Source organism: Haliotis asinina, chromosome 7, assembly GCF_037392515.1.
Source record: "Haliotis asinina isolate JCU_RB_2024 chromosome 7, JCU_Hal_asi_v2, whole genome shotgun sequence".
NCBI classification, from domain to species: domain Eukaryota; kingdom Metazoa; phylum Mollusca; class Gastropoda; order Lepetellida; family Haliotidae; genus Haliotis; species Haliotis asinina.
The window spans coordinates 9,174,090-9,201,959 of NC_090286.1; the positions used below are offsets into that span (position 1 = coordinate 9,174,090).

The window sequence follows — 27,870 nt, forward strand, 5'->3', positions numbered from 1 at the left end:
AGAAATCTTATGGTGAAAATGGACAGACATTATCTTTTTTCAGAGATGGACATTATTGACATAAAATTGGCAACAACAGTTTACCCAAATGACCAAACAATGTAATGTTACTATGTGTAAGGTTGAGTGTACACGTTGCGGGCGTCAAGGATAACATGATACACGCATCTGCTTTATCAGCACTCCGCCAGTACAGATATCACCAGATAACAAAGAGGTCGATGAATCTACAGCATGAAGGTACGTACGCCATTTCACTGTATCCTCACAATCGTATTAACATAAATAACAGAAATTTTATGTTAATACCGTGTTCATTGTAGCATTTCCGCACTACGCTTCAATCGTAAAATTATACATTTGACCATCATCATATATTGTGACAATGTATCTTACCTGATTAGGGCTGATATAATATCGATATATACATTAATAACTTTGTTATATATGTACTAAGTTATTTAATTCATACCTAGCCATTTTGATGTAACTTATCGTCAGAAACTCAAATATGATGGTGCCTGAAATATCATTTTATTATTTTATACAAATATACATTTACATGTATGTATGTATGTATGTATGTATGTATGTATGTATGTTTGTATGTATGTATGTATGTATGTATGTATGTATGTATGTATGTATGTATGTATGTATGTATGTATGTATGCGTGTGTATCTGTCTGTATGTATGTTTGTGTGCATGAATGCACACATGTGTGTATCGAGGTTGAATTATAGCTGTTAATTAACATATTTTGGGTGTGAATTATGAACTATCCATTCATACACATAGCATGTTGTTATGCTTCACGGGTCAATGTCTGAATTTTTTTAAAAAAAAGAATTACTCATTGGGGAATCGAACCCTGGTCTTCGAACCCTATAGGAAAATGTACCACTAGTGCATCACTAGTGGACAATTAAACACAGATCTGATATGAACTTATCATGTTGATAGGGGACCTTTGCTCTGACCGAGAATGTTGTCCCTGAACTCGTGTGGGAATGGGAAGACGATTTGAGGGACTCAATCACTCTTCCAATGAAATACGCTTTACGCCAGTTTATAAATATTTTTTCTTTCATTCATTCATTCATTCATCATATTGTTTATTTAATTAGTCATTCAGTCATCTTATTTCATTTCATTATATTTTAGATCTTAATTCATAGGATTTCTATATATTTCATTATATTATAGGTTTTAATTTATATGATGTATTTTATAATATATATTTCACTTTTGTGTAGTTTACCTTGGCGCAGGGGGTAGGGGTGTCTGATGTTGTTGAGTGTTTTTTCCAACGACTCATTCAGCAAATTCCAACTATATGATGCCTTTTTCTACATAATCGTATCTCGTGATTGACATTATAAGCATCGGCCTGCGCGATAGTGATCAGGCCAGCGAGCCACCTATAGTCATCTTTTACGTTAAGCATGGGTTGGTTATAGTTATTTAAATCCCGTTCTTCATGGCTTGGTATCATTGTAGGGACAGTATGATTACTGAAATAAATCCTTTATGAGTTAAATCCTTTTTCAGAGAAATCCTTTATTCTGTGAGTCCAGTTTTGAGTTTTGCTGCAAACGTACATCAACCACACACAATATGTACGACGAAACAAACATCTGTATATCTCTTATGGGGATTGTATGATGTATTTTCAATTTTGATCACGTATTCCAGTGATCATAGGGGAACAATTAGCTGGCATTTGCATGTGTTTATTAATAGGTGCTACAGGTAGACAGGTGAGTGATTGAATGAGTTTTACTCCACACTCAACAATATTCCACATATACGGTGTTCTGTAAAAAGTCGATCCTGTATTACACAGTCCTGTGATCAACAGCATGAGCATCAATCTCAGCAACTGGGATACGTTGACATGTGTCAGTCCCTGTCAGCAAGACCACCCAATGCCGTTAGTCACCTCTTACGGCGAACATGGGTTACTGGTCATCAATAACAGTCTAATATAGACTAGATGTATTATGATCATGAAAGGGCTATTATTTCTATCCACGTGAATATCAGTTCATTATTTTTGGTATTTCCAGGTGTTACTATTTCTCGGGCTATGTCTGCTGTCGGCGAACACCGGCACGGCTCAGGTGTGCCAGAATGTCTCAGGCCCAACAGTCGGCCCTAACGGTGAGCATCATACGGGTAATATATATCGGGTTGAGATATGATAACCTCATTGCTTGTTGAGGTCAATTCTAAGATAAGATAGCACTGTGTGTTTCTGTAGTTTCGAATGACTGGAGCACATCTAGTAGGACAGATAATGGAATAATCATTCACTTTGATGTACAACAAAATTTGCATACTACGTATTCACTTTGGTAAACTGTAAAATTAACGTCGACCACTCAAATTTCAAAGATGGCCGCTATTATTTTTTTCAAAATTCGTAGAAGGTTCAATAGCGGCGTGGATGAGAATGGGGCATATAAGTTGATGGTAATTATTAAAAACATGTTAACAAACTATCGTATACGTGTACATGTGTCTGAAACATGAATAGGGATAGGCGGGATTGCATTCTCAGTGACGGGTGCCCGTCTTTGTCTAAGGCGCCGCAATTCGATGCGCAGAGTTAGGCGTATTTGGCATACTAGATACCAATCCTCGTTGATTCAATTCCCGGTTCGCTCCGATTGTATTTCTGGGTGTTCAGTATGGTATCTCTGCTTGTGAGTTTCCTCTTTACAGAATGGAAAACGTCTAAGACCTTTATGACTTCGGGTTTTCCGCCTCATAAAGCCGACCATGCCGTATAGAGAGGATACTAAACTACCTTCCGTGTAATACAATTTTTATTAAATAAGGTAATGATTTGGTGTCAGACAAGCGAAAGCGAGTTTGACCTCAAGTCTTTAACGAGTTTAACGAAAATGGTATTTCACGGAAGAGAGTTTAGTATTCTGTTTATTACTTGCCAAAATAAATTGACTAAAACAGTGGCGAAATTGCCCACAGTGTGAGGACTCGCTGCTCTCCGCGAGTCAAGCAAGGTATAGTCAAAATGCGACAGCGACATTAGCGATGTGACGTCACAACTTTGAACCATTTTGACGTCATGCGTCAAGTGATGTTACACTAGTGTAATATTGCCGTAAAAATATTACACTGCAGTATCCTACACGGGTGAGTAATAAATAACAATATAACACAGTTCAAAGTAGGGTATAACTCACTTGGCATCACAAAACTAGATTATATGTCATATCTCTACAATATGACATAAGCGCCACAACATAGCTTCATAACGTTGCAACCTGATTTAACAATATATAACACCATTTATCTCACCTCACAGGTAAATATCGTTTCCTGATTGACATTTCAATGCACCATGCTGCCAATGGCAACTCACTCGGTACTTCGTGGTGGTACTTTTTTATGTCGAATGACATTGAATCATGTATGATGCACGGAAATCACCGATGTTTTCGAATGCAAATCGATGAAAGGGAGATAACTCTAAATCTTGTTTTTCTTGTGTGGAGCGATGGCTGCGAAATGATTTGCGTCGGATTCCAACTAAAAAATGTTGACAAAACGTTCAGATTTGGTCCCTGTGAATATTAAGAAGGGGAAGTACACCGCGGCGACTTTACTAAGACAACACCTCCGGAAAAAACACCAAGATGCAAGATTAGAATCTTTCGATTCACACAAGTTTCAAACAATTCAAAACATCGAGGTGCGCGGTAAGATAAATACATTGCTGGGCTCAGGGAACATTAACAAACATCGAGGCTACATCAACCCATCTCCCCGCGTGAGCAGCGCACGACTTATATACTCTTCCAAAAAGTAGGGGATATTCGTTTTTTTTTATTTACGATTAAAAATATTTAGGAGATTTACTGGAATCAATCAATGTTGATGTGATATTATTGAATGTTTTGAGAGTGCATCACGATTTGAACTTCCTAACAACCATGGTTATTTGAAATGAAGTCGGTTTTGAAAGATGATTGGTGTATGGCATGTATACGATTTTCATTTTATAACAAACGACTAGAAACACTAACAAATGTGAGATGCAAGATGTGTGTCAAAATTAATGTTCTAAGTGATTTCTCGACCTTCTTGAAAAAAAACCCGTCAAAATCAAGAATATGACACCCCTTACATGTGTATAGAGCTACTGCGTTGTGCACGTGCATATCATGCGTTGTGTTTAGGGGTGGTAATAGAGGGTAATGGTGGTGCGTTCATAAGATGTCTGTCCTTGAAACGTTTGTTAACGTTTACACTTCCTATCTAAATTGAAAGTTCATTATCCCCTACTCTTTTGAAAAAGTATATATAGTGACGCCACGCCCCGATACTTTAACATGACACAACGAGACAAATGTAAAGACATGACAGCAGCAGAAAAGTGCTGAGTGAAGAAAGAAAGAAACTTCACAGAACGTCACCTCAGCGATGTATCATAACACAACACCCTATCTAATTAACATAACGGTACGCTCATGACTTTACAAGAAAATAACATTTGTTGTTTTAATCTGACGGAATTAGTTCTATACAGTTTCCTTTCATGCTTCATGGTTTATCGTAAGAATACAATTAGGATATAAACGTACTGTGTTTGGAAATTAGATGTATGTAAGACCGAAATAATAAGTCTCTAAATTCAATCTGAAGCCGAACGCAGAGCAGTAAGCGGCAGTAAGCGACAGTAAGCGGCAGTAAGCGACAGTAAGCGGCAGTAAGCGACGCATGCAGCGCGTTTGATATTTAAGAGAAGCACCCGAGAACGGACTGATCTCACAAAGGAGCTTTTTCAGGTTGACCTGAGCAACTCTACGTATGCATTACCCAGCAGGTCAATTAGTACAAACGACATTAAATAGGGGAGCAGAGAATGTTAAACGGCGATCGGCTGTTCGGACATGTTGACATGATGCACTTTGTGCTTTAACACCGTCTGTAACTTCTTCCAGATCCCCGACTTCCAAAAGCGCTACCTCCATCCTTCCAAGTCACCATCGAGGGCGCTCTTATTGAAATGAACTCTAGCGTGGTTGCTGAGGAATATTTCGACCTGAATTCACAGCGATCCGCCATGAGGATCACACAAAACGGACAGATCGAGTGGATCTATATAAATATGAATACCAATGAGAGCTACCATATTTCCAGTAAGCATTTGGAACTATTAAACTGCGAGTGTTTTGTTTGCTTTTTGTTTAACGCCACACTCAGCACTATTTCAGCTATATGGTGGCGGTCTGTAAGTAATTCATTCTTGACAATCCACGGATCAACAGCATGGATATCGATTTTTTGGGATACGATGACATGTGTCAAAGAAGAAATTAAGCGTACTTGGTATCAGGTGTTTCCTTGGAAATATCATAAAATGACCACTACTTCGAACGCCACAAATGTCGTTCTTTATTAACCAGAAGTGTTTTCTGCTTTCGATTGCATATGATCATGTTGCTAAATCATCGTGTACCTTGACTCATGAAAATAAATATGAATGTATATAAGCATACACAAAAGTTAAGCGTCCCCAACTATTGTTGTGATCTGCTCCTTTGGATGCTCAATGGTATCTACCATAACGAGATCTATGCCTGTCATTGACATCATTGGTTTGATTATGTTTGGCATAAACGGTGATGACGCTGTGATGACGACCCATTTGCCTTGCAACGGCCCTGCATGACATGCCAGCATATTTCATGCCCGTCACCTGCCATTACTCAGCGGCAGTTAACTTTCTCCTCACTATGACTGATTTTTTTTACTCTAAAGTGGAAGGAGAATCTCACAACCGACCGGTGAAACCAAGTGTGTGAAACTTGATTTTCAAGATTCAGATGATAGGGAAATGGAGTTGGACGTACAGAACGTCTTCCTTGTCATATCTTTACAATCGTAGGTTCAAGAATCTATGGAAGGCTAAATCAGTCATAAATATTTATAGTGTGTATTTCTAATCTTCAGTGGTGAAATCACGACACTATGAAAATTGTACCGCTTAACTTTTGTGCATGTGTACATAATGTGCTTTATTCCATGTACAAGGCCCGTGCTCAAAGCACTATTATGAGGTCTGCATGTGTGTCTAAATCGGTTCTAAAGTTTCTAAATGAATCTTGTTTTCTTCTGTTGATGTTTCTCTTTTGGTTTACTAGATAACAACTGTACCGTCCACAACCAAGCTTTGGATAATGATGATGCCTTCATCGGTGGTCGAATGTCAAACAGCAAAATGCATACATACTCAACAAGTTCTGTACTGAAGTTTGCTCAAAAGTACGGAGAGGTATGATCAATGACCATATTTTGGTTCTCAATTTATGCCTTTATTTTGTTTATTTGCTAGTTTGTTGTATACGTCCGTACTCATCAATGTTTCAGCTGTCACTGCGGTCTGTCATCGAGTCTCAGATAGTGGTCGACGTCATGAGCACCGACCGTGCAATGCTAGCCAGTGTTTGATTCTGAAATTCTACGGAGGTCCACTTTTTATAAAACTTGTTTACATGTTATTCCTGTCAGACAGTTGGCATTGTCTTTGTCTATGTTGATATACATTTTTAAAAAATGAAGATGACGTCTGACGTTTCTCACATCCAGGTTAGAACTAGTCTTCAGCAACTGATGTGAGTGGTAAGAGGCGAATAACGGGATTGGATGGTCAGTCTCGCAGATTATTTTGGCACACATCATCGTATCAGAAATGCGTAGTTGTTTATGGTATTGATCACTTGATTAACTGGTCCAGGCTAGAATTTTTACAGACCGGCTCCAGACCTGCGGCGTTAAACAACTAGCAAACAAAATCTTATAATACGAAAGATCAACTCAATATTGTCCATCCATCAAATGTTCAATGTTTTGTTTATAAATCAAATAATAATCAAAGGGTTGGTTGTTGGTTGTTTTCATGTTGAACGCCGCAGTCAGCAATATTGCAGCTATATGGCAGCGGTCTGTCAATAATCAAGTCTGAACCAGACAGTCCAGTGATTAACACCATGGGTATCGATCTCTTCGATCGATTCGAATACACACAAGAAAGGGCCTGTATGTGAATTTGTTTCCGTAAGGTTTACAAGGGGCAGACTACAATTAGAGGTGTCCTGTGCGACCATTGGCAGTCCTGCATGTATTGGAGCTCTTTCGGCGTCAACTTCACCGTCGACTACTACTTTTCAGGTATCTGTGTCGCGAACAACCTCGATAAACTGGGTACTGAGTGAATGAGTGCATTTAACAGTTAAGAAATGCAGTAATGAAGAAAGGAAGAAAGGAAGAAACGTATTCATGCATATGTAAACGATATACCAGTAGTTGAAATTTTATAATAGGACCAACTGTGGGTACTGAATGAATGAGTGTGTGAGCGCATTTATCAATTCAAGAATTAATGACGGAAGGAAGGAAGAAATATTCAAATACCGAATGACAGTGCCGCTTGACCAAATGCTAAAATCTATGAAATAGAAATTGTGACTTTCTATTCTAGATTTATTTTCAAAACGATAATTTATATCTACCATAAAAAGGGATATCATTCACCGACTTCGTCCAATGAGAATTCGAAGACAAGTCAATTTAAAATGCATTTATTGATAACCAATGATACCTGGTCTACCCAGCATTAAAGTGGACTGACCCAATGACAAAGGAGTGAGTGAGCTAGGTTCCGCGCTGCTTGTAGCCATATTTCAGCCAGAGACACCAAAGATAGCCTTGACAAATTGTATCACTCTGGGGACTAGAACCCGGGTCTTCGGCGTAACGAGCGAACGCTAACAACTAAGCAAGGGCGATGAACCTTTAAATACTTTGCTTACAAGTGCTTAAATATAATATTCAGCTTGACGAAAATGAAGTACATTTACTGTTGATAGACCATTAAAGATAACTGTTGACGAATCTGAAATTATTAGCATAATTATATAATAGGATTTTTTACATTTGAATCAAACACAAACACAATTTTAAATACACACAGTGGCCTAATTTTACAAACTCACGAAACACACTATCAACAAAAGTATTTAGAAAGCAACAATGTTTTAGCAAAGATGCATTAGTACAGCTGCAAGCAAAAATAATTAAAAACACAAATACATTTGAAAAAACACCACCTAAAACAGATTATTCTATACACGTCTTCTGACCATTCATATTTCTTCGGAAATTCAGGCTGCGAAATTTTATATTTCATAGAAGTGCATCCAGGTACATTGTATACATTATGCAGCTGTATTTTGTTCTAGCCATCTCTTGGACAAGTGCGGACAACACCATGCAAATTCCAGTGAGGGCTGAGGTCCAGGGTTATGCCTCCCTGCTTGGTCCAGGTCCAGGGTCAAGCTTCCATCATATATATGATTATATTGGTTTTAAAAGTTACGTTGTGGACATGACAAATTTGGAGGTAAACACATAAAACATTCCATTTACAAAAATAATTTTTGAGCAAATCATTTTCAGTTACATGACCATTATTGCCATTATAATGCATTGCCCAGTTCCAGAGACATAGTACAGATATTTAGTGGAGGAGGTAACATTGGAGGTAAAATAGCAGTATCGGTGGTAGCAGTAATGGTAGCAGCAGTAGCAGCTGTAGTAGTTGTAGTAGTAGTAGTGGTAGCAGCAGCACTATTAGTAGTGGTGGTGATGGTAATAGTAGTAGTAGTAGTAGTAGTAGTAGCAGTAGTAGCAGTAGCAGCAACAATAGTAGTGGTAGTAGTAGTAGCAGTAGTAGCAGTAGCAGCAACAATAGTAGTGGTAGTAGTAGTGGTGGTGGTAGCAGCACTATTAGTAGTGGTGGTGATGGTAATAGTAGTAGTAGTAGTAGTAGCAGTAGTAGCAGTAGCAGCACCAATAGTAGTAGTAGCAGTAGTAGCAGTAGCAGCAACAATAGTAGTGGTAGTAGTAGTGGTGGTGGTAGCAGTAGTAGCAGTAGTAGTAGTAGTAGCAGTAGTAGTAGCAGCAGTAGTAGCAGTAGTAGTAGTAGTAGCAGTAGTAGTAGCAGCAACAGTAGTAGTAGTAGTAGTAGTAGTAGCAGTAGTAGTAGTAGTAGTAGCAGTAGCAGCAACAGTAGTAGTAGTAGCAGTAGTAGTAGTAGTAGCAGCAACAGTAGTAGCAGTAGTAGTAGTAGTAGTAGCAGCAGCAGCAGCAGCAGCAGCAGTAGTAGTAGTAGTAGTAGTAGTAGTAGTAGTAGTAGTAGTAGTAGTAGTAGTAGTAGTAGTAGTAGTAGTAGTAGTAGTAGTAGTAGCAGTAGTAGCAGTAGTAGCAGTAGCAGCAACAATAGTAGTGGTAGTAGTGGTGGTGGTAGCAGCAGCAGTAGTAGTAGCAGCAGCAGAGCATAATGTGCAGCAGAGAGCGGCTAGATGGTCCTGGCACACTCAGGCTGTTAAGGTTCATCATCAGCTCAGTTTCCTTGTCGCGCCTCTAAAAGCCCAGACATCGAATAGGACTTTTCTGAATCGAACTATACTGACATTATTTATAATATACAATGCAAAACATAAACAAATATGAAAAATATTGTCATACCTGTCTTACTTTACACATGCATGTAAATATGCTGAACAGGAAAAGAAACGCAAGTTTCGAAAAAATGTAATCTCATGAATGTAATCTCAAGAATGTAATCTCATGAATGTAATCTCATGAATGTAATCTCATGTTTATGTCTTTCATTTGAAAACTTGACGAAAACCAGAGTGGCGTTTCCTTTACTGTCCAGTATACTTAGATTTTATATGATTTGGTAGCAGGAGTAGTAGAAGCTGAAGAAGCAGAGGTTGGGTTGGCCTTTTTTTTATTGTTCTTGGTTTTGTTCTTTATCATCGTAATAAATTTATCTAGACCCCAAAAGGTGTCGCATGCCCTGGTCGGAAGCAAACACGAGCGATGCCGAAGCTGAAGCAACATTACCAATATAGGGAGGAGATAGTAGATCAGGATCTGAACGAAGTCGTCAATGCTGATGTGAGTAAATGTACATGCAATGCAATGCAAACCGTGTAAATATAATGTCAACGAACATCCCGGGAACATCTGGTACTGAACTGGCCTTCACCAAACCATGCTTGTCATACAGGGCGCCTAACAGGATCGGGTGGTCAGGCTCATGGTTGACCCATGTCATCGGTTCCTAGTTGCATGGGTCGATGTTCATGCTGTTGGCCACTGGATTGTCATGCCCACACTAGAATATTTACAGACCGCGGCCATATAGCTGTAATATTTTTGAGTGCGGCTTTAAACGACAATCAATCAATCAAGATAGCGTCAGTTCATGTTCACCTATTCATGCTGAGGAAACCAGAAACAAAAGCACAGCAAACCGGGTTACGGGACCACTATCGTTAGATTCTGGCACACCAAAGGCGGGTAACTCTGTAAGACGATTCGTCTCCCATTAGACAAATGTGTCACCTTTGATCTCTCTTACTGACTCATAATTATGCCCTGTCTTACGTCATTTTCTCAGGTGTGGTACGACTACAACTACAAACTCCTCCGTTTCGACACCCGTCCCACGGCACTCACATACCCGTACTACAGCTATGACGCCGTCACCGAGATACACGATTACAACACAGGTACAACGGTACAATGGTACAACGGTACAATCTGCAAGAGCAGGACAGAGTTAGGTTGGGGAATATCACAGGGCACATACAAATTATCACAGATCCTGACTATTTCTTATCAAAGGACACAACTTCGATGCAAACAGGGAAATAAGAAACAAGGCACAGGTCGAAATGAAAGACGTGACGTTCATAACACATAATGCATTTTAACTGGTTTTGCAATGGTTTGTACGGCGGGATTAACAATGACTCTTAGTGACAGATATGAATGGATCAACGAGATTCCAACTATCCCTGTCGGCAATATGTTATGGGTTCATAATATACTGACAACAAAAGAAGCGCAGTTCTGTTGTTGTCAAGTTCTTTTTTTCGTTTTTTTTTTTTTTTTTTTTTTGCTTTGATGCGGTTTAATGTTATCAAACCTTGACTTTTTTTGCAGTTCAGTATATTTGCAAATATATTTTGAAGCAGGCAGTTAATTAATTTTGTTATATTGTTTCAGGGGTTGCCTACATTATTGACAAGTCCTTCCTCAACTGTACGATGGTTCCAATTGAGAATGGGACGTGGGACGCTACCATGAATGTCTCCCGCTCACATCAAGCCCTTGGTATGAAGAGCCCAGAACAGCTCTTTGACTTGACCCCGGCATTTGCCTACTCAGGGCAGGTATGACTTCTTTTCGTGCGATTGAGAAGCTGGCAATGGTATGATAGAGAGGAACAATTTAGTTTATGGACAAACACGTTCAAGACAATTCTGTGTAAGTGCTAACGTCCTTTTAAGCATTTGGTACACAATGTGGACAGGACGAATATATACATGGGGCATATTTGAGTTTTTCATGGAAAGACGTTGATGTACAGCGTGATGATATTAGCATTATATACACTGCAAAAGCAAATTCTTCAATTGTTACGGTTAAGAATTTACCGGGACAAACGATGTAAGAAATCCCTTTGTGAAGCAGCAAAACAGAACAAAGACAAGTCATAAACGTTCAAATTATGCATTATTATGCAACGGGAGCAAGGTATACAAAGTCACAAGTCAGTTTCACAAAACAGATTTCAAATACAATACAAGTGAGAGAAAATCAATGGGTCACAAGATATAATTTATCAAACTCACCAAAGTCTTGGTATGAGAGAGAATCAGCTATGTAGAATATAAACACAGCGATCGGCGTGACACCAGATCATGTCAGGCGTTGATTGGTTTTGATGATCAAGCGTGACAGTGATGTATCCTCCTGTTAATATGAATGAGTGTTTGTGAGTGTCGCCCTCAACACGACAACCAGCCTTTATATATATTCTCAGTCATTTCACACTCGTAACACAATTCATTAATCACATATTCTTTTAACTTCTGGTTTTATCATGTTTGAGCAATTGGCAAGATATTTTCTTCTCTCTGCATCAATATCGATTTTAAAGTGAAATCGTAAATATTTCTTGGAGGAGCATGAGCAATTCGTGTTATCATATGTCATAAATAAGGCGCAAGGCAAAGCCAGCTATAAACCAGTCTGTACGGAAGACTGACTTTGTTTCCCATGATCATCTGAATTGTGAGTTTTAATTCGTGTATGTTCACGTACGTCAGCAGGCGAATCGGACTAACCTTAAACACAAATGCATTATGCGTACAAAGGAATGCCGGTAACTTGTGATTTAATATATCTGTAACGATAACGCAATACACTCTAACAGTTACATATATGTAACACAATATACATCTGAAGAGCCGTTTAACGGCGAAAGATAACGTGTTTATAAAGGAGTACAAATGTCAAGACATCTATCTTGTATATGTGTAACGACAACAGAGCGTCGCGATTTTTTTATTCCAACTAATTCACGTCGAAATTCCCTCAAAGACGGGAAAATGAAATTGATTTGAAGGGCGTGAGCATGTCACGTATAGAAATGAACATCAATCTATTGCCCGCCTGACAAATTGTGGGGCGATGGATCAGTTTGGGTAGGGGAGCCAACACTATGCATAAGTGAACCCACTGCACATTGTGCAACGTCGGGTCATTGTAGGCCACAGGGTGGACATACTGACAACCTATTTTGTCCCGTTTGTGTCAATCGCGTTTTGTCTGTTTTTTGTAAATAGTTCACATATTTGTTGCATTGATAACCGTCTGTGATATCTACAAGCGAACTGTTCGTGGAATCATGTGCGACGTCTTCACCAACGTACGCACGGACTTCGGCGACGACGGACTGATGGGTATGCCAGTAACCTTCGAAATATATTTCATGTCGGTAAGTAATGTGACGTACATGTGGATTTGTTTGTTGTTTTTACGCCATAATCGGCAGTATTCCAGGTATATGAAGACGGTCTGTAATTTAGTATCGTGTCTGAATCAGACACGCCAGTGATTGTTACCATGAGCATCATTCTAGGATTCGATACTAAGATTAACCTTGGTGCATTAACCAGGTCAGCAAAGCTAACCATCCGATCTTGCATACGTCAGGCTTAAGATTCTGAGAATGTTCACAGGGGTATGGGGTAACGGTATAACAATCATATTTGAATCATGGTGATAGTGATTGCATGAATATTTTACAAGAATGTCAAGAAAGACAAAGTATAGACAGTTCAGAAATATATATTCTGTTGTTTTCGACTAGGGTTGAAGATTTAAACAGTTAACAAACCGTAAACAAACAGACATCGTTGTACATATTCTAATAATAATTACAAGAAGAATACAAACTGAGAAAATGCAAAATTAGCAAAAACATTCTCGACAAAATAAGTTAGGGATATTGGTATTTTTATGACTGATATTTTATCAGTCTGTCAGTGAATAAATACATCATTATTCATAATTTGAAAATTTACAAATATCCCCAACTATTTTTGTACACTACATTTACTAACCGATGGTACTATGTCTTTGAAATGTCACCAGAATGACTGGATTAGCGACAACGACGTAGGAAACAACGAAGACAGCGTGGACACTCCGGTTCGACTTGAAATCTCGGCGGTGGGTAAAAATAGCATTAATTCGTAAGTTAGTGAGACTTTTGCACTCATTCGATGCATTCAAAGTGCGTTGAGATTTCGGGTTTGTTTTTTTTTCTCGGGGGAGGGGGGGGGGGGGGGGTTGCATTCGTTTTACAAACAGTCACAATGTTACGGCAGCAGAGTTGCACCCTCTAGAATATACCACAAGCTAATATGCTCAACTTTGTTTTCACCATGTCGGTGAACTATTAAGTTTTCAGGAATGTGTTGGAACTTTTATAATGAAGCACCCCCTATGTTTTGCAGTGATAGGTGTCCACCAAGTACCTAAAACGTGAGATTGTCTGACCGGTATGATATTTTGACTTTTGCAAAGCGACAAACTGATTTAATTCCGTTCATTTTATGATGAAAAAAGCTCATTTTCAATACAAAACTACGCCTGTACAAGTATGGATGGCCCTGGAATGTTTATTGTTTAATTTATTGGTGAATGTGAACATTCAAAATGTCAATTTGCCTGTCTTACGTCATTCAAATCAATACCGGATGTAACCTCCATATGACCATGACAGCCAGCACTCTCATCCTCATACCCCCTGTTAGCCTCCTGATCCTCTGAAGGGGGTAGTTTACGTCATGCCATTCCTCCTGTAAGGAGCTTCTATTTGGGCCAGGTTCTGTAAGGAGGATGCCTTTGTTGACCACGACGACCAAACATCTCCCAGATATACCTCAAAGGTTTTATGTCGGGGGTCATTCAATGTTAAGCGTTTAGTAAGTTTAGTTTTTACGCCGCTCTCAGCAATATACCAGCCACATGGCGGTCAGTGTTAAGATATGTTAGGGGGTGCTCAACAGTGTTCTTGCATATTTATGTTTTATTCTTACCAGGCATTTTCTGTCATTTCTATTATATTCCAAAACAATTCAAAAAGATCTTGGTATTACCCTTGCTTGCAATCGGCAATTTGGGGATGAACCTAACTTTGGCCGGATCCGAGTCTATCTTACTCGGTTACAACAAGCAGTCCTGTTGAATACGTCAGGGTGGCCCAGTAGACCTGCACTCGAAGAAGTAGCCACAAGCAAAGATGTGCATGACGTCGCTGTTTAAGTGCATCCATCTTAAACTCGACAATAAGCCAAGCTATTTTTCTCACCACTCGTCCATGATGGCCTTTCAACAATTATCATGCTGACACGTGGTGTTATAACGGACGCTTAGGACCTGTAAGCCTCGTGAGGAGCTACTTCCTATACAAAGCTGGTTTTCGGCTCTCTTTCATTCTCGCCTCTCTCCTCGACCTACAAAAAGAAGCGTACCTCTATTGTCCGTCATTATCCGTTGAGAAATGTGGCAAACCAATGAAATTGCGCGTAGTAAAACGCATTTCGAACCCTGAAAATGGCGGCACCGTTGAACTTTGAAACTTCGCTAAAAACTATGCAAAGCACAATTAAAACTTAAATTTTGATCTAAAGCATCATCAGCTTTCTACACTGAAACATTTTTACAAAGGAAATTACAAAATTAATGTTTTGCCGACAGAATATAGAATACTTAGAATATAGGTACCATGTTTGGAAATTCAGAGTTATCTTTCTTGTTAAAAATACTAGACTATTTTCATATCGATGTCCATTTGCGCTTAGACAGCGCCCAGTCGTAACATGGCCACTGTATGTTTACGAGACGTCATCCGTCTTGCACGACACGATTAGTTACGAATGGGATGCCTTTGTGCACAACAGATTGCCATATAATATGGGAGACAGGACCCAGCTTATTTCCTGTGACAAGCGCATATTCAAGAACCAGTTCTGGTTCCGAATTGCGAGACCGAAATCTTCACTAGACCGGACCAAGTGTGCAGCCTTACGGTGTCACAGCTGTCGACTCGTAATGCTTGGCTATGTTATGGATTGCGAGATCGAATGTTTGTTAATCCTGGATTATCGGTCCTATACTATCGATTGACAACTATGAGACCATTCGAAAAGGTATGAAACGTTGTTCGTCACCGATAGCAGTAAGGTCTTTCGAAGTGTCGTAACTTACTATGGGGCCCTTTACCTTGGACATGCCAAACTTCCTGACTATGATATTAAAAGAAAGCATAAGGAACCATATATCTATACAACATTCAAATATTGCATTTTATCTTGTTTCTATAGAGTGGATACACCTTGTCGTATGATTTCTACAACTTTGATCAAGAAAACCCCGTTTTGAGCCGCTTCGATATCTCAAAATGCTACTTAGATCAAGATAAGATCAACTTCGAGATAACTTTCCCTGGTAAGTACTTTAGGTATTTGCACTTAAAACATTTCCAAGAACGATTTTACCCTTGGTTTTATTTTGCAAATACAACTGCTTTGTTCTGCGTTTTTGTGCAATGTAAATGTTCTTGTTTTGTGTGTGTGAATAGAGATATCTACCTTCCTCTGTGCAGTGTAGAAGTATCTACGTAAACTAAGTTTTTGAAATATTTATGTCGTTGTTTACTCATAAACACATACATCATTTCGAAATGTCTTCATTTTTGTTCAAGATAATTCCCGAATGTAAGTGACTCTCTACGTCATGTATTAATTCAAAGATGAGTCCTTTTATTTTTTTTATTTTCAAGACTTGGCCGATAACCGGTTGAAAAAGACGTTGTATATTTCTCGTATGTTTCATGATTCATGACTGAACCTGAGTTGCAATATGATATTCTATTGATGATTTGAAAACAAGTAAGTAAAAAATGCATTGTTTGATAGATTGATTGATTGATAGATAGATTGATTGATTGATTCTCGAACACTGGACGTCGCTCACTCAGTCTCTATGTGTGGGGAATCAGTAAAGGGTCACGAGTGTGTAGACAAATAGCAGAAAGTTTGTGTTAAGGTTCTGACCCGTGAAATTCCGGCTTAAAATTGGCCTTCAGCAACCCATGCGTGTACTAAGAGGCGAATAACATCATATACAGAAATTTATACACTCAAGGCCTGCAAAGTTGTTTTTGCGCACCCACTACAGCTTGTTCAACTTGACATGATCTACTCTACATATGCATGGCGCGAACGGCAGGTCGAGTTAACCCAATCAAATAGGGGAGCAGAGAAACTTAGTAACGTTGCGTTCGTGCGAAGCATGGATACATGATGGGTTCCTTAAGAAACATGTCCCGGAAAACAACACTTCTGAAAAAAAATTCATGTTAATTGAACTGTTTGTAAAGTCATATGCTATCTATTTTGGTTTACGAACTTTTGCAACATAGAAACCTCACTCGTCATGTTACTTTCACAATCGGTTCACTTTCGCTATTACACAATCTCGGAATGCATTAGTATTCACTTGATCAGGTCAAGCTGAAGAAGTTGTAGAGATTCAGATGCACACATGGCACAAACGAATAGGACTGGACAGCCATTGTGTTACAACGGACAGGGTTTATACCACAATGACAGGCGGTTCTGAAGTTGTTCCTCGTTTAATTCATCCACAGGTAACTATAACGACTTCCTACTGAAATACCCGACCATTCTGGAAGAACTTGCGGTGGTGGTCCTCGCTCAGACAGGAGGTCTGTCACCTGTCCGAATACAGAGCCTGTCAGTGCACTGGGACACGAAGAACGCCTACCTCGTCGGAACCATTCTCAATAAGGCCCCGGATCTAGGTAACGTCATACGATCCTTTCTCCAAAACGATCTTAATGCTAAGACGATCTCTGTGGAACTCTAACATTGACTCGAAGAGCCATGGCCGCTTTGTAAATCTGGGTCCGCTTTGACAAAGAGACTGGGTGTTATGGCTGGCTTAAGTAAGCGTCACGATGGTCCCAGCACTAACTCGCTTTGTGAAAATGGCCCAGGGTTCCTTGCTGTTCTATGATGGAACATGGGATATAATTGATGATTTGGTTTCATTTGGTTTACTTGACATATTTGCCATATGTCGCACTTAATGTATGAAAAGTGATCATTGTCCACTCGCTGGTCCTTTTGTCTGGTGGGAAATTGTGAAAAGTTAACTTTCTTTCCTTTTCTTTCACTAGCCCGACATTTGAATGTACAAAGTAGGGAAATATTGTATAAACGTAAAATATCATTATTTATAAGCCATAATCTTGCATGATTAAAGGTGGATTATATCTGAACGACTCGGAATGAGTGACATATTTCAAAAATGACCCCAGGGAAATTCACTAGCCAGTCGGGCTAGTCGGGCAAGTGAAGATTTACTGTCCCAACTGGATTTTTATCAACCACACACTAGCGGGCCAGTGGCTATTTCGCATACTGGTTTTAGTTGCTCACACATGGTGTTTACTATTCAGTCAGGTACCGGAGATGGCCAAATCAGGTGGCAAACTTCAAGGACGACGCCACTGTACCAAACGTCGGCGACCCCGTCAACTGTGCTGTTGTGTGCAACAGCCAGCAAGCTACTTGTAACAGCTTCGACATCTGCCCAGCGCGGAAGACATGCGCTCTGAGTTTGAATTATACCTCTGATGGAAAGGTGCTTCAAAGCAGCGACACCTGTGATCACTATTCGCGTAAGTGAAAATATGCTTTGACATGTAAATTCACTGAACAGCAAAAGAACCGCACGTTTAAAAAATGATATCTCATGAAGGTAAGCGTTCGTGTTTATGTTTTCTACTTAAAAGGAAATGACGAAAGACAGTTGCGTTTCTTTTTTCTGTTCAGTATAGAAACATTGTCTGATAGTAATGTTTTAAGGCCTCCACTTGCTTATATATACTAGGCACATAAAGAAACTGTGCACACAAAAATTTCAAATTTATCAAACCTGTGTAGACACGTAAGAATTTAAACTCAGAGATTGGTGACATGTACCCAACATGCATGCACGTGCCGCATTCCGTGCCGTCAATGGTTTCGTCCTTGAGACGTGCACTACGTTGTTGAAAGTGCATTCCGGGAAAGAGAAACAGAGCAAATGAATACCACTCAGTACTGTCACTTTGGAAAGCTCAACCGCTGCCCTTGCGACCATTGAACGGACATTGAAACGCATAGCATGCCGAGGCTAACGTCTGCACAACGTCATGGGTCCACTGGGATGGTCCGTGGGGGAATGTCTCAACGACAAGTGGCTGCACATTTTCACTGCCACCGGAACAGCACTTCTGCACTGGTGAGACACTACCAGAACACAAATGACGTCATCGATAGGCCAGGTTCTGGACGTCCACGTGCAACAACGCCAAGGCAAGACAGATGGGTAAGGGTGACCCATCTTAGCCACAAGTTTCAGACTACAGTGATGACTGCCCGGACCATCCCAGGACTTCGCCATATTCAACCCAACACAGTTCGACAACGTTTACGTCAGCATGGGATCAGACCAAGACGTCCCGCCATACGACCCATCCTAACACAACGTCATCGACAAGCTCTCCGAATGTGGTGCTGAAATCATGTCCGCAGACCTTTGTTTTGGTGGAGAAATGTTGTTTTTACAGATGTGCCCAGGTTTAACATCTCACATAGTGATGGACGTCAACGTGCCTGTAGACGCGTGGGAGAACGTAATGCGTCTTGGAGAGGAATCGCTTTGGTGGTGGTGGTGGCGGTGGTTCCGTGATGATTTGGTGATTGTTCAGGGCAACTTAACTGGTGTGGGCTACAGGGATCAGATTCTTCGACCTATGGCAGCTCCTCTTCAACAACGACATGGCCCTGGGTTAACATTCCAACAGGACAATGCCTGCCCTCATACGGCAAGGGTTGCTATGGATTTCTTGCAACACCACAACGTTGACTTACTGCCTTGGCCTGCAAATTCACCGGATCTCTCCCAGATAGAGCGTGTTTGGGACGAGATGGGTCGACGTCTACGCCGTCTTCCTCATCCGCCCGATAACGCCCTTGACCTTGCAACAGAAGTTGAGAGAATTTGACGTGAATTCCACAAACCTTCCTTGCACGTTTGATAGGCTCTATGCGTCGTCGATGCACTGCTGTTCTCGTGGTCGTTTGACACATGTCCGCTTGTGGACTCTTGACGTCTCACGACTTGTTCTGGCCTCCATTAAAGTTTATATGTACTTTTGACATTGTTATCGTACTTATCAACTGGGATAATATTTTGACAATGCACAGTTTCTTTATGTGGCTAGTATAAATCAGTCTTGTTGCGGTTCGCTTGTATGAAGAGGGATTGAGACCAAGAGACAGGCATTTATATCTGGGCAGCCCAGTGGTTAACGCGTCGTCTCAGCACTCGAAAGGCAGGGGTTCGATTCCTTACACAATAATAACAAGTTCACTTATATAGCTTTGAAATCTTTAAACAGTTTTTAAGCACACAACATAATGGACAGTATTACTTTTCGTTTGGGTTCAAATAAGAACGATGAATGTTTAAATAACTCGAAGTAGGGATAAGTGCACAAAACATAAATAAGACGCATGGTCCTGAAACCTTTGTACCCAACAGGATCTGAATTAACACGTCTTGTGATCGATCACGGACGATCACGGAAAGAGTTGTTGAAGAAACGATCATGTCCTGTTTTCACGTTTCACACCGAGGGATGACAAACGCCTGGTGGAACGGCGCCGACCTTATCTGCAACCAGTGGAGATGACCCTTCCAGTCAGGAAACATCCGGCACTGTTCCACCAGCCGTTTGTCATCCCTCGATCAGGAGCGATGATCGTTTTCTTGAACAAATCTTTCCGTGATCGATCATAAGACGTCAGATTTCAGATTTGGTTCTCGACAAATGTTTCAAGACCACTTGTCTTAGTTATATATTGCAATGCACAAGACTGCAGTGTTGGTGAGTCGACGTGTTCTCTTGTAAGTTCTTCAACTAGATAACTAGAAGTCCCATTCGCTGTCTGAGCTGCTTGTAGAGGGTACAAAGGCGCTGAGCTTAATAATATGATGAGCATTACCAGCCTGGCTGTGCCAGGATCACCGGGACCATCTGCTGCATGTTTCATCTTAATTTGTAAACTATGAATACTTTTAAATAGATGGTTATTGTATTTGTGTCCAGGTGTTTTGACGGGAGCAGTGGACCATGAGACACCTTTAGCTATGGCGTACAATCTCATAGCTACCGCAGTCACTGGAGGGAAGTTTGTTATACCAGTGCAGCTTCCATCTGTTGGTATCGTGAGTACACATATACTTAAACTCATTTAACAATGTCACGTCACGTGGTTATCTAGTCCATCAGCCACTACTTTGCAGTAGTGCTTGTATTGGCGTACAACCTGCGATACGATACATCACGATACTAAACCTTTAGTCACAACGATATTGCCAAAGCATTATGCACTGAAGCTGAAATATGATACGAATCCAGATATAAGGGTGGCGATACAATACGTATCACGATACTGAAAGTTTTCATTCTAAAGCTAACTATTATACAGCTTAAAATAGAAACAGGAGCATTTTGAAATATTCCACCAGCGTTTTTCAATGTTCACTCGGAAATGAGATAATTAAGTTTATAGGCTGACTTTGCGAATGTTAATAAATGCGATCGCTATATTTGACACAGTTCCTGCTCCTTATGTCAATCACTTTTTCGTTTAGAAAAGACTTTGTCTTTTCCAAACCATCGTCACATAGCTGGATTATTGTTCACTCACTCACTCCTTGCAATGGCCTCAAATCATGAGCTTACTTGTTCCTAGGGTTGGTTTAATAGCTTCTTTCATGCCATCTCCCTATTTATGCACATTGAAAGGAGTAACGAGTTTGACAATTTTGTCTTTAAAATTTCAGAATAAGACGTTCACAGCCACAAGCATACGTCAGATAAGTTACAGCGCAACAACACCGGGTGAGAAATCTTTATACTATACAACATACATCTGTACTTTGTATCGAATCATTATGTTACTGACTGTATCAAGTATCTCATTCTGTAATATCCCAATAACGTTATTGATTGCATACAAGGATATCTGATTCTGTAGGATTCCAATTATGTTATTGTTAGTGTCAAGTGTATCTCATTCTTTGGTATTCCAATTATGTGATTGATAGTGTCAGGTATATACTATTATCTGGTGTTCTCATTATTCTATTGATAGTGTCAAGTATATCACATTCTGTGGTATATTTATCATATCATTAATAGTATGCAAGTACGTCCCATTCTATGATAGTATGATAGCATCACGTATGCATCATTCTCTAGTATTTCTTGCATACTTTTTATAAATCTGAAGTTTTGTTGTACTGAAGACAAAGGGCCTACGGTGGATTTGCACTATTTGTGTCATACGTTTTCGACATAACATTGCCAATACGTTGATGGAATTTTCCTAGCAGAGGGTATTGAAAACGTTTGGAAAATCTGTCATTATCTCTGTGTTCTGGCCTTATGGTTAAAGTGTTCTCTCGTCACGCCGAAGATCCGGTTTCAATGTTCCACATGCATGGGTACAAAGTTTGAAGCCCATGTCTGGTGTCCTCCGCCGTGATATAGCTGGATTATTGCTCAAACCGGCGCAAAACCATATTCACTCACATGTGGTTTTCCAGGGCCGACGCAAAACCCAAATCCTGGACAACAGACGCCCAAGCGAAACCCTGGGCAACAGACGCCCAAGCCAAACCCTGGCCAGCAAACGCCCAAGCCAAATCCTGGACAACAGACGGCCAAGCCAAATCCTGGCCAACAGACGCCCAAGCCAAATCCTGGTCAACAGACGCCCAAACCAAATCCTGGCCAACAGACACCCAAACCAAATCCCGGACAACAGACGCCAAAACAAGGAACAGGTAAACATAGGATTTAGCTTTTCCCGATGACATGTAATTAACCATACGTATGACGTATATGCATGTTCCATACAATTAATTATGCTGGTCCTTAAGTAATATATTCAGAGTTTAAAAGATGACATTTGGAACATGATAGGAAACGCCACCAAAACATATTTAATCGTGATATGCATGTATTGTCATATAACCAGTATTTCGAAATATTCAGGATGACGACAGGTATTCCTGATAGTATTTTGGAAATTTACTATTTGTTGACGCTGTATTCACGTTGTCAAAAATAATGTAAATTCTTGTCAGGTAAGTCAAATAGACATAATCAGTGTCTCGAGATAGCCCATTTGTGGGAAATAGGTTGTCGAACAAAATGGAGAATAAAGTGAGTGAATAAGTGATTGTTTAAGTGAGTAAACACCTCCTTGAAAGTTTTCCGTTTATCTGACGGTGGGAGTGCTTAATGAGGGAGGGAAACCTCAAATGTTAGGGGTAGGCATTTACTACTTTGAGGAAGACTGTTTTATGATGCAGACAAACAAGAACCAAGAACAAGAAAGATAATCACGAAAGGCGATTGAGTTTGATAGTCTAAGGGACCACAATATGTGGCTTTGCCACGTCTGGTCCCGCCTTCGTCAGAACATTCAGGTATTCAATGCTGTAGCTCTCAGACTGTAAACCCAGTATTAATCATTATGTTGTGTTTGTAAATAGCTTTCTTTATCCCCCAAAACAGGAAACAACCCGACAAAAGCACCAACCAGCTGCGGCGACGTCGCATCGCCACAGAAGTCGTCGAGCGACGCAGGTAATACGCCTACAACGACGTCAGTATTTGTGAAAGTTTTATAAAAAGTTAAATGGGTGGAAAAAGTGGCTTACCGACTCGTTCTGTTAACTTGGTATCCCAAGTTACATGACATAAGATTACACCACTTGAAACACCATGGTGTATTCTGTCATATTACACACCAAGTAAGATCGTAACACCAATGACATATCACACGGATCACATCACATACACTCGTAGAAAAAGAAACGCAAAATAAAATTCAAAATGATTCTTAAAATTTTGTACACATATGTAACCTCAAACAATTTTTTATGGTTGCACATTGTTTCTTTGAACGATTTTATAAATCAGGGTTGTCCTGATGTGCGTGGATGTGATGCAACACGAATGTCAGGCACAATGATTGTTTTTAACGTGCAAATCATGAGTACAGCATGTGACTATAAAAGACCCAAATGAATCTCACAATTTCATCCACGATCTTTGCAAATACTGTACACGAAAATGGGGCACCTCAACGCAGCCGATCGAAATCAGGCAAGTGGACGATTGGCGAATCAAAGAGTGAGGTGGCACGGATCTTCAACGTTCATCCCAGCACAATAACTCGATTGTGGGATCGATTTCGTCAAACAAATTCGACAAATGACCATCCAAGATCAGGAAGACCTAGAATCACTACACCTGCCCAAGATCGGTACATCCGGGCAACCCACCAACGTGACCACCATTGTAAAGTCCGGGACACAGCACAAGAACCATTTGGAGACCGAAAAGTGTCCAATCAGACAATCAGGAACCGTCTCCGAAAAGCAGCAATACGTGTCAAACGTCCAAACGTTGCCCCCTCCTCGACACGACTACATCGACGTCGACAAGTGAGATGATGTAACACGGTGCTACCATGGAACCTGGCAAAGTGGAAGCGCATATGTTTTAACGATAAATCCCGTTATCTCCTTAGGCGACGTGATCGCAGAGACCGTGTCCACAGACGGCGTCATGAACGTTTTGCTTCCAGCTGCACCAGACAGGTGGACAGATTCGGTGGTGGGGTGTTATGGCGTGGGTAAAGATCTCATACACCAGCAGATCGGAACTTGTGCTTGTCCAAAGCAATCTGACGGCCATTGATACACCGAAAAGAGTATCCGTCCGCACATCCTTCATCTTGTTGATCGTCAACGACCGCTCTTCCAACAGGACAACGCCAGGCATTACACAGCATGTGCCACCGTGGACTACCTGGCCAATAACAACATCAATACCCTCCCCTGGCCCTCCAGATCCCCGGAACACCCAATCGAACACCTTTGGGTTTAGATCAATGGACAGGTACGTCGACGTCGTAATCCACCCCAGAATCTTCAACAGTTGTTCCACTGGAGAAGGATTCCGGAACCACACATCCAGGTGTCGGGCAGTGGTAGCAGCTGGAGGTGGTCATACGAGGTAATGACTTCAACACCACGTGATGGACAGCACTAATGACTGTTATTCATAAAATATGGACAAGATAGCAATGCATTACTCCATAAAATTTCATTCATGTATCTTTGTTTTCCGCTGATCTACACGTCCTTGAATAGCACCAACTTGTCATTGATATTTGGGTATTGCGTTTCTTTTTGTAAGAGTGTATGATCATATCACAGCTCACATACGATGGCATCACACATCACAAAGGATGACATCACACAGGACATATCACATAGGGTGACGTAACACATGACACATTCCATATCACATAGGACGAGATCAGACATGACACATCACAAAGGACGAGATCAGACATGACACATCACAAACAATGACGTTACACATGGCACATCAGGTAGGGCGAGATCACACATGCCATGTCACACAGGATTAAACCACACATGACGCATTGACACAAGTGTGACTTCACACATATCACATAGGACGAGATCAGACATGACACATCACAAAGGACGAGATCAGACATGACACATCACAAACAATGACGTTACACATGGCACATCAGGTAGGGCGAGATCACACATGCCATGTCACACAGGATTAAACCACACATGACGCATTGACACAAGTGTGACTTCACACATATCACCTTGGACGACATCACACATGACACATTACAAAGGATGACACCACACATGACACATCATATAGACTCGCATCATTAAAACGTCACACCAGGTATCGCATATAGCAAAGGATCACATCCCAGGCCTTCATCACATATGACCACAACATTCGCCCTTTACATCAGATGGACCACATTGCATATCCTCTTTGCATGCGTGCTACGATCACATGACACATAATGCGGGGGTCACATGACACATGGTTACTTAACACTGATCTAGATCACCAAGGATCACAACACATAGGATCACATCAGAGACTATAACACCACACCCATCGATATGATACAGTTCTACATCACAGAATCGCATGACAAAGGACCACATCAAAGATCACATCACACACAGGGACACATGACTCACATCAAAACACACATTTCAAAATCTAAAGGATCACATAACAGGGTCACATAAAAACCGGATCACATTACACAGGTCCAATAAATACGGATGTAGGTCACACAGAAACACACATCACTCTTAAAAACAATTGTACTCATTTTAATTTGATTGAAAAAATATGGGAGATATTTCGGAATCAGTCAATGTTGATATGATAATTACGAATGTTTTGAGAGAGCATCACCGTTTGTCCTTCCGTATGACCTTAGCTATTTCTACAGAATTTCCCAGTCACTGTTTTGAAAGATGATTGGTGTGTGACGTGAAATCTGTACACAAAAGAACCCGGCTGGAAACAAACACCAGCGACTGAGTGATTGCGAGATGATTGTCGAAATTGATAGTCTACAGTAATTTTTGAAAATGTCAATTTATAGAATGACATCCCATGTACATGTATCAGGCTATTGCGTTGTGGACGACCATCAGTGCGTTGTGTTTAGGGAATGGTGATAAAGAGAAATGGTGGTGTGTTCATGGGATGTCTGCCTTGGTGTTGAAAAAAAAATTATTAACGATTATACCTCCTATCCAAAGTGCAGGCCCATCTATATTTCAAAGACTATACAAAGAAGTGTGTGGACTTTGGCATATCGTATATTTCGTTTCCAACCATCTTTTAGCGTCTTCTTCCTTGCAGGGACAATCGCTGGCGTCGCTTTAGCCATGTTGGCAGTCGGCGTCATCATTGGTGTCGGAGTGATGATCTTTATTCAGCGACGACGACCGACAGGGCAAAACCTTCAAGTTGCTTTTGTCAACAAAAATTACGAGGAGTGAAAACTGAAAGTTTTGCAGAAAGTCGAGCGTGGACATTTGTTCTTTCGTTTCTGTTTCAGTGTCTGTATGAATCTTAGCACTGACGTTGAAATGTGAGTTCTCCATTGTGTTTTGTTACAAATTATCTATTCTGGACTATTTCCTGTAGCAATTACAATTGTTAAGTGTTCAGTTTTATTTTTTCAAAACCGTAGATAAAACAGAGAACGTAAATTGTAAACCAAAAGTCACCATGTTCTGTAATCTGACAGGCTGAAAATCATCAAATGGTATTCGATTGCCGGAAATTGCAAAACTATTCGCTGACACGTAGGAATATCGCACACAATTGTTTTGTTGCGTCACCAGCCTTTGTGACGTCATTCAAATAATATTTTAAGTAACGTCGGAATTACGTCACAAAGTGAGCAATTCCAGATGTTACGACGGGAAGCAGCTGAAGTGGCCAGCTGATAACACTTCACAGCTGTATCCGTACTCGATGCAAATGATAACTGACGGTAAAACCCATTTGGGCCTTTTGGTTTACTTTTGTGTTTACGATGTCGATAAACATGATGTGTTGGTTGACACCGTCGGTTCCAAATGAATTCCACTGCTTCAATAACTCAATAACCCTCGGAAATTGTCCAATGTATAGTGTTTATACCTCCTAATTAAACTGTCCCAGTTGCTGAATGGACAAACGACGTATTTCGAAAGTCGGTTACGGGTAAATAAATAATGTTCTTCGACAGCCAATATGTGGTTCAAATATCAGGTCACGTGACCGGCCTTACCCGGAGGATTTAAATACACGTATATGGCTTTTAATTCGACTTCGTAATCCACTTGGCAGTGTTAAAAAAAGCCGAGATGATTCTCGTGATGTAGTAACCCCTTTCAAAATTTATGCAACAAACTTCATAAACGGCAACGTATGGTAAAGTAAAAAAAAAAAACTCATTGAGAAGAGACTTTTTAAAAGAAAATGTCTTTCTTTTCGTAATGTCGGAGAATTACTGGTTTATGTGGGGATATGGGCAGAGATTCGGGATAAAGGGAGGTAACCCTAAACTGACATAATGGATCAACCGATGACAGGGGTACTTAATGCTCACCAATTCATATATCATGATGTAACCTCACAAGTTATGAAATATTTGGTTCATATCTTTCGAAATGGCACTAATATGCATGTACTAATTATTGGTTCAGTAAAACATAATATTCTACAACTGTTGGTTGTTTTTTCGCATGAATAGTATTGCATTTAATGTAAAATGTATGTACATTTGATTTGTATATTTTTCAATGTCACAAAAGGACAGCGACAGAGGCTTGAAACTGCTTTAAAACCGATCGTCAGTTTTAAAACTTAAGAGCGACATTCC

At 40.3% G+C, this 27,870-nt stretch overlaps 1 protein-coding gene across 1 annotated transcript; it reads left to right on the forward strand.

Annotated features, from left to right (window-relative positions):
* Nucleotides 1-188: 188 nt before the first annotated feature.
* Nucleotides 189-27,711, forward strand: LOC137290298 (uncharacterized). The gene is made up of 19 exons (XM_067821104.1): nt 189-240; nt 2,071-2,164; nt 4,975-5,172; nt 6,178-6,308; nt 7,096-7,204; nt 8,275-8,435; nt 9,878-10,000; nt 10,506-10,617; nt 11,117-11,283; nt 12,786-12,893; nt 13,553-13,630; nt 15,790-15,913; nt 17,118-17,291; nt 17,952-18,173; nt 20,652-20,770; nt 21,392-21,449; nt 22,157-22,396; nt 23,133-23,204; nt 26,358-27,711. Exons 1-19 carry the CDS (start codon nt 235-237, stop codon nt 26,495-26,497), a joined length of 2,436 nt encoding a protein of 811 aa, XP_067677205.1. The 5' UTR covers nt 189-234; the 3' UTR covers nt 26,498-27,711.
* The last annotated feature ends 159 nt before the right edge of the window (nt 27,712-27,870 follow it).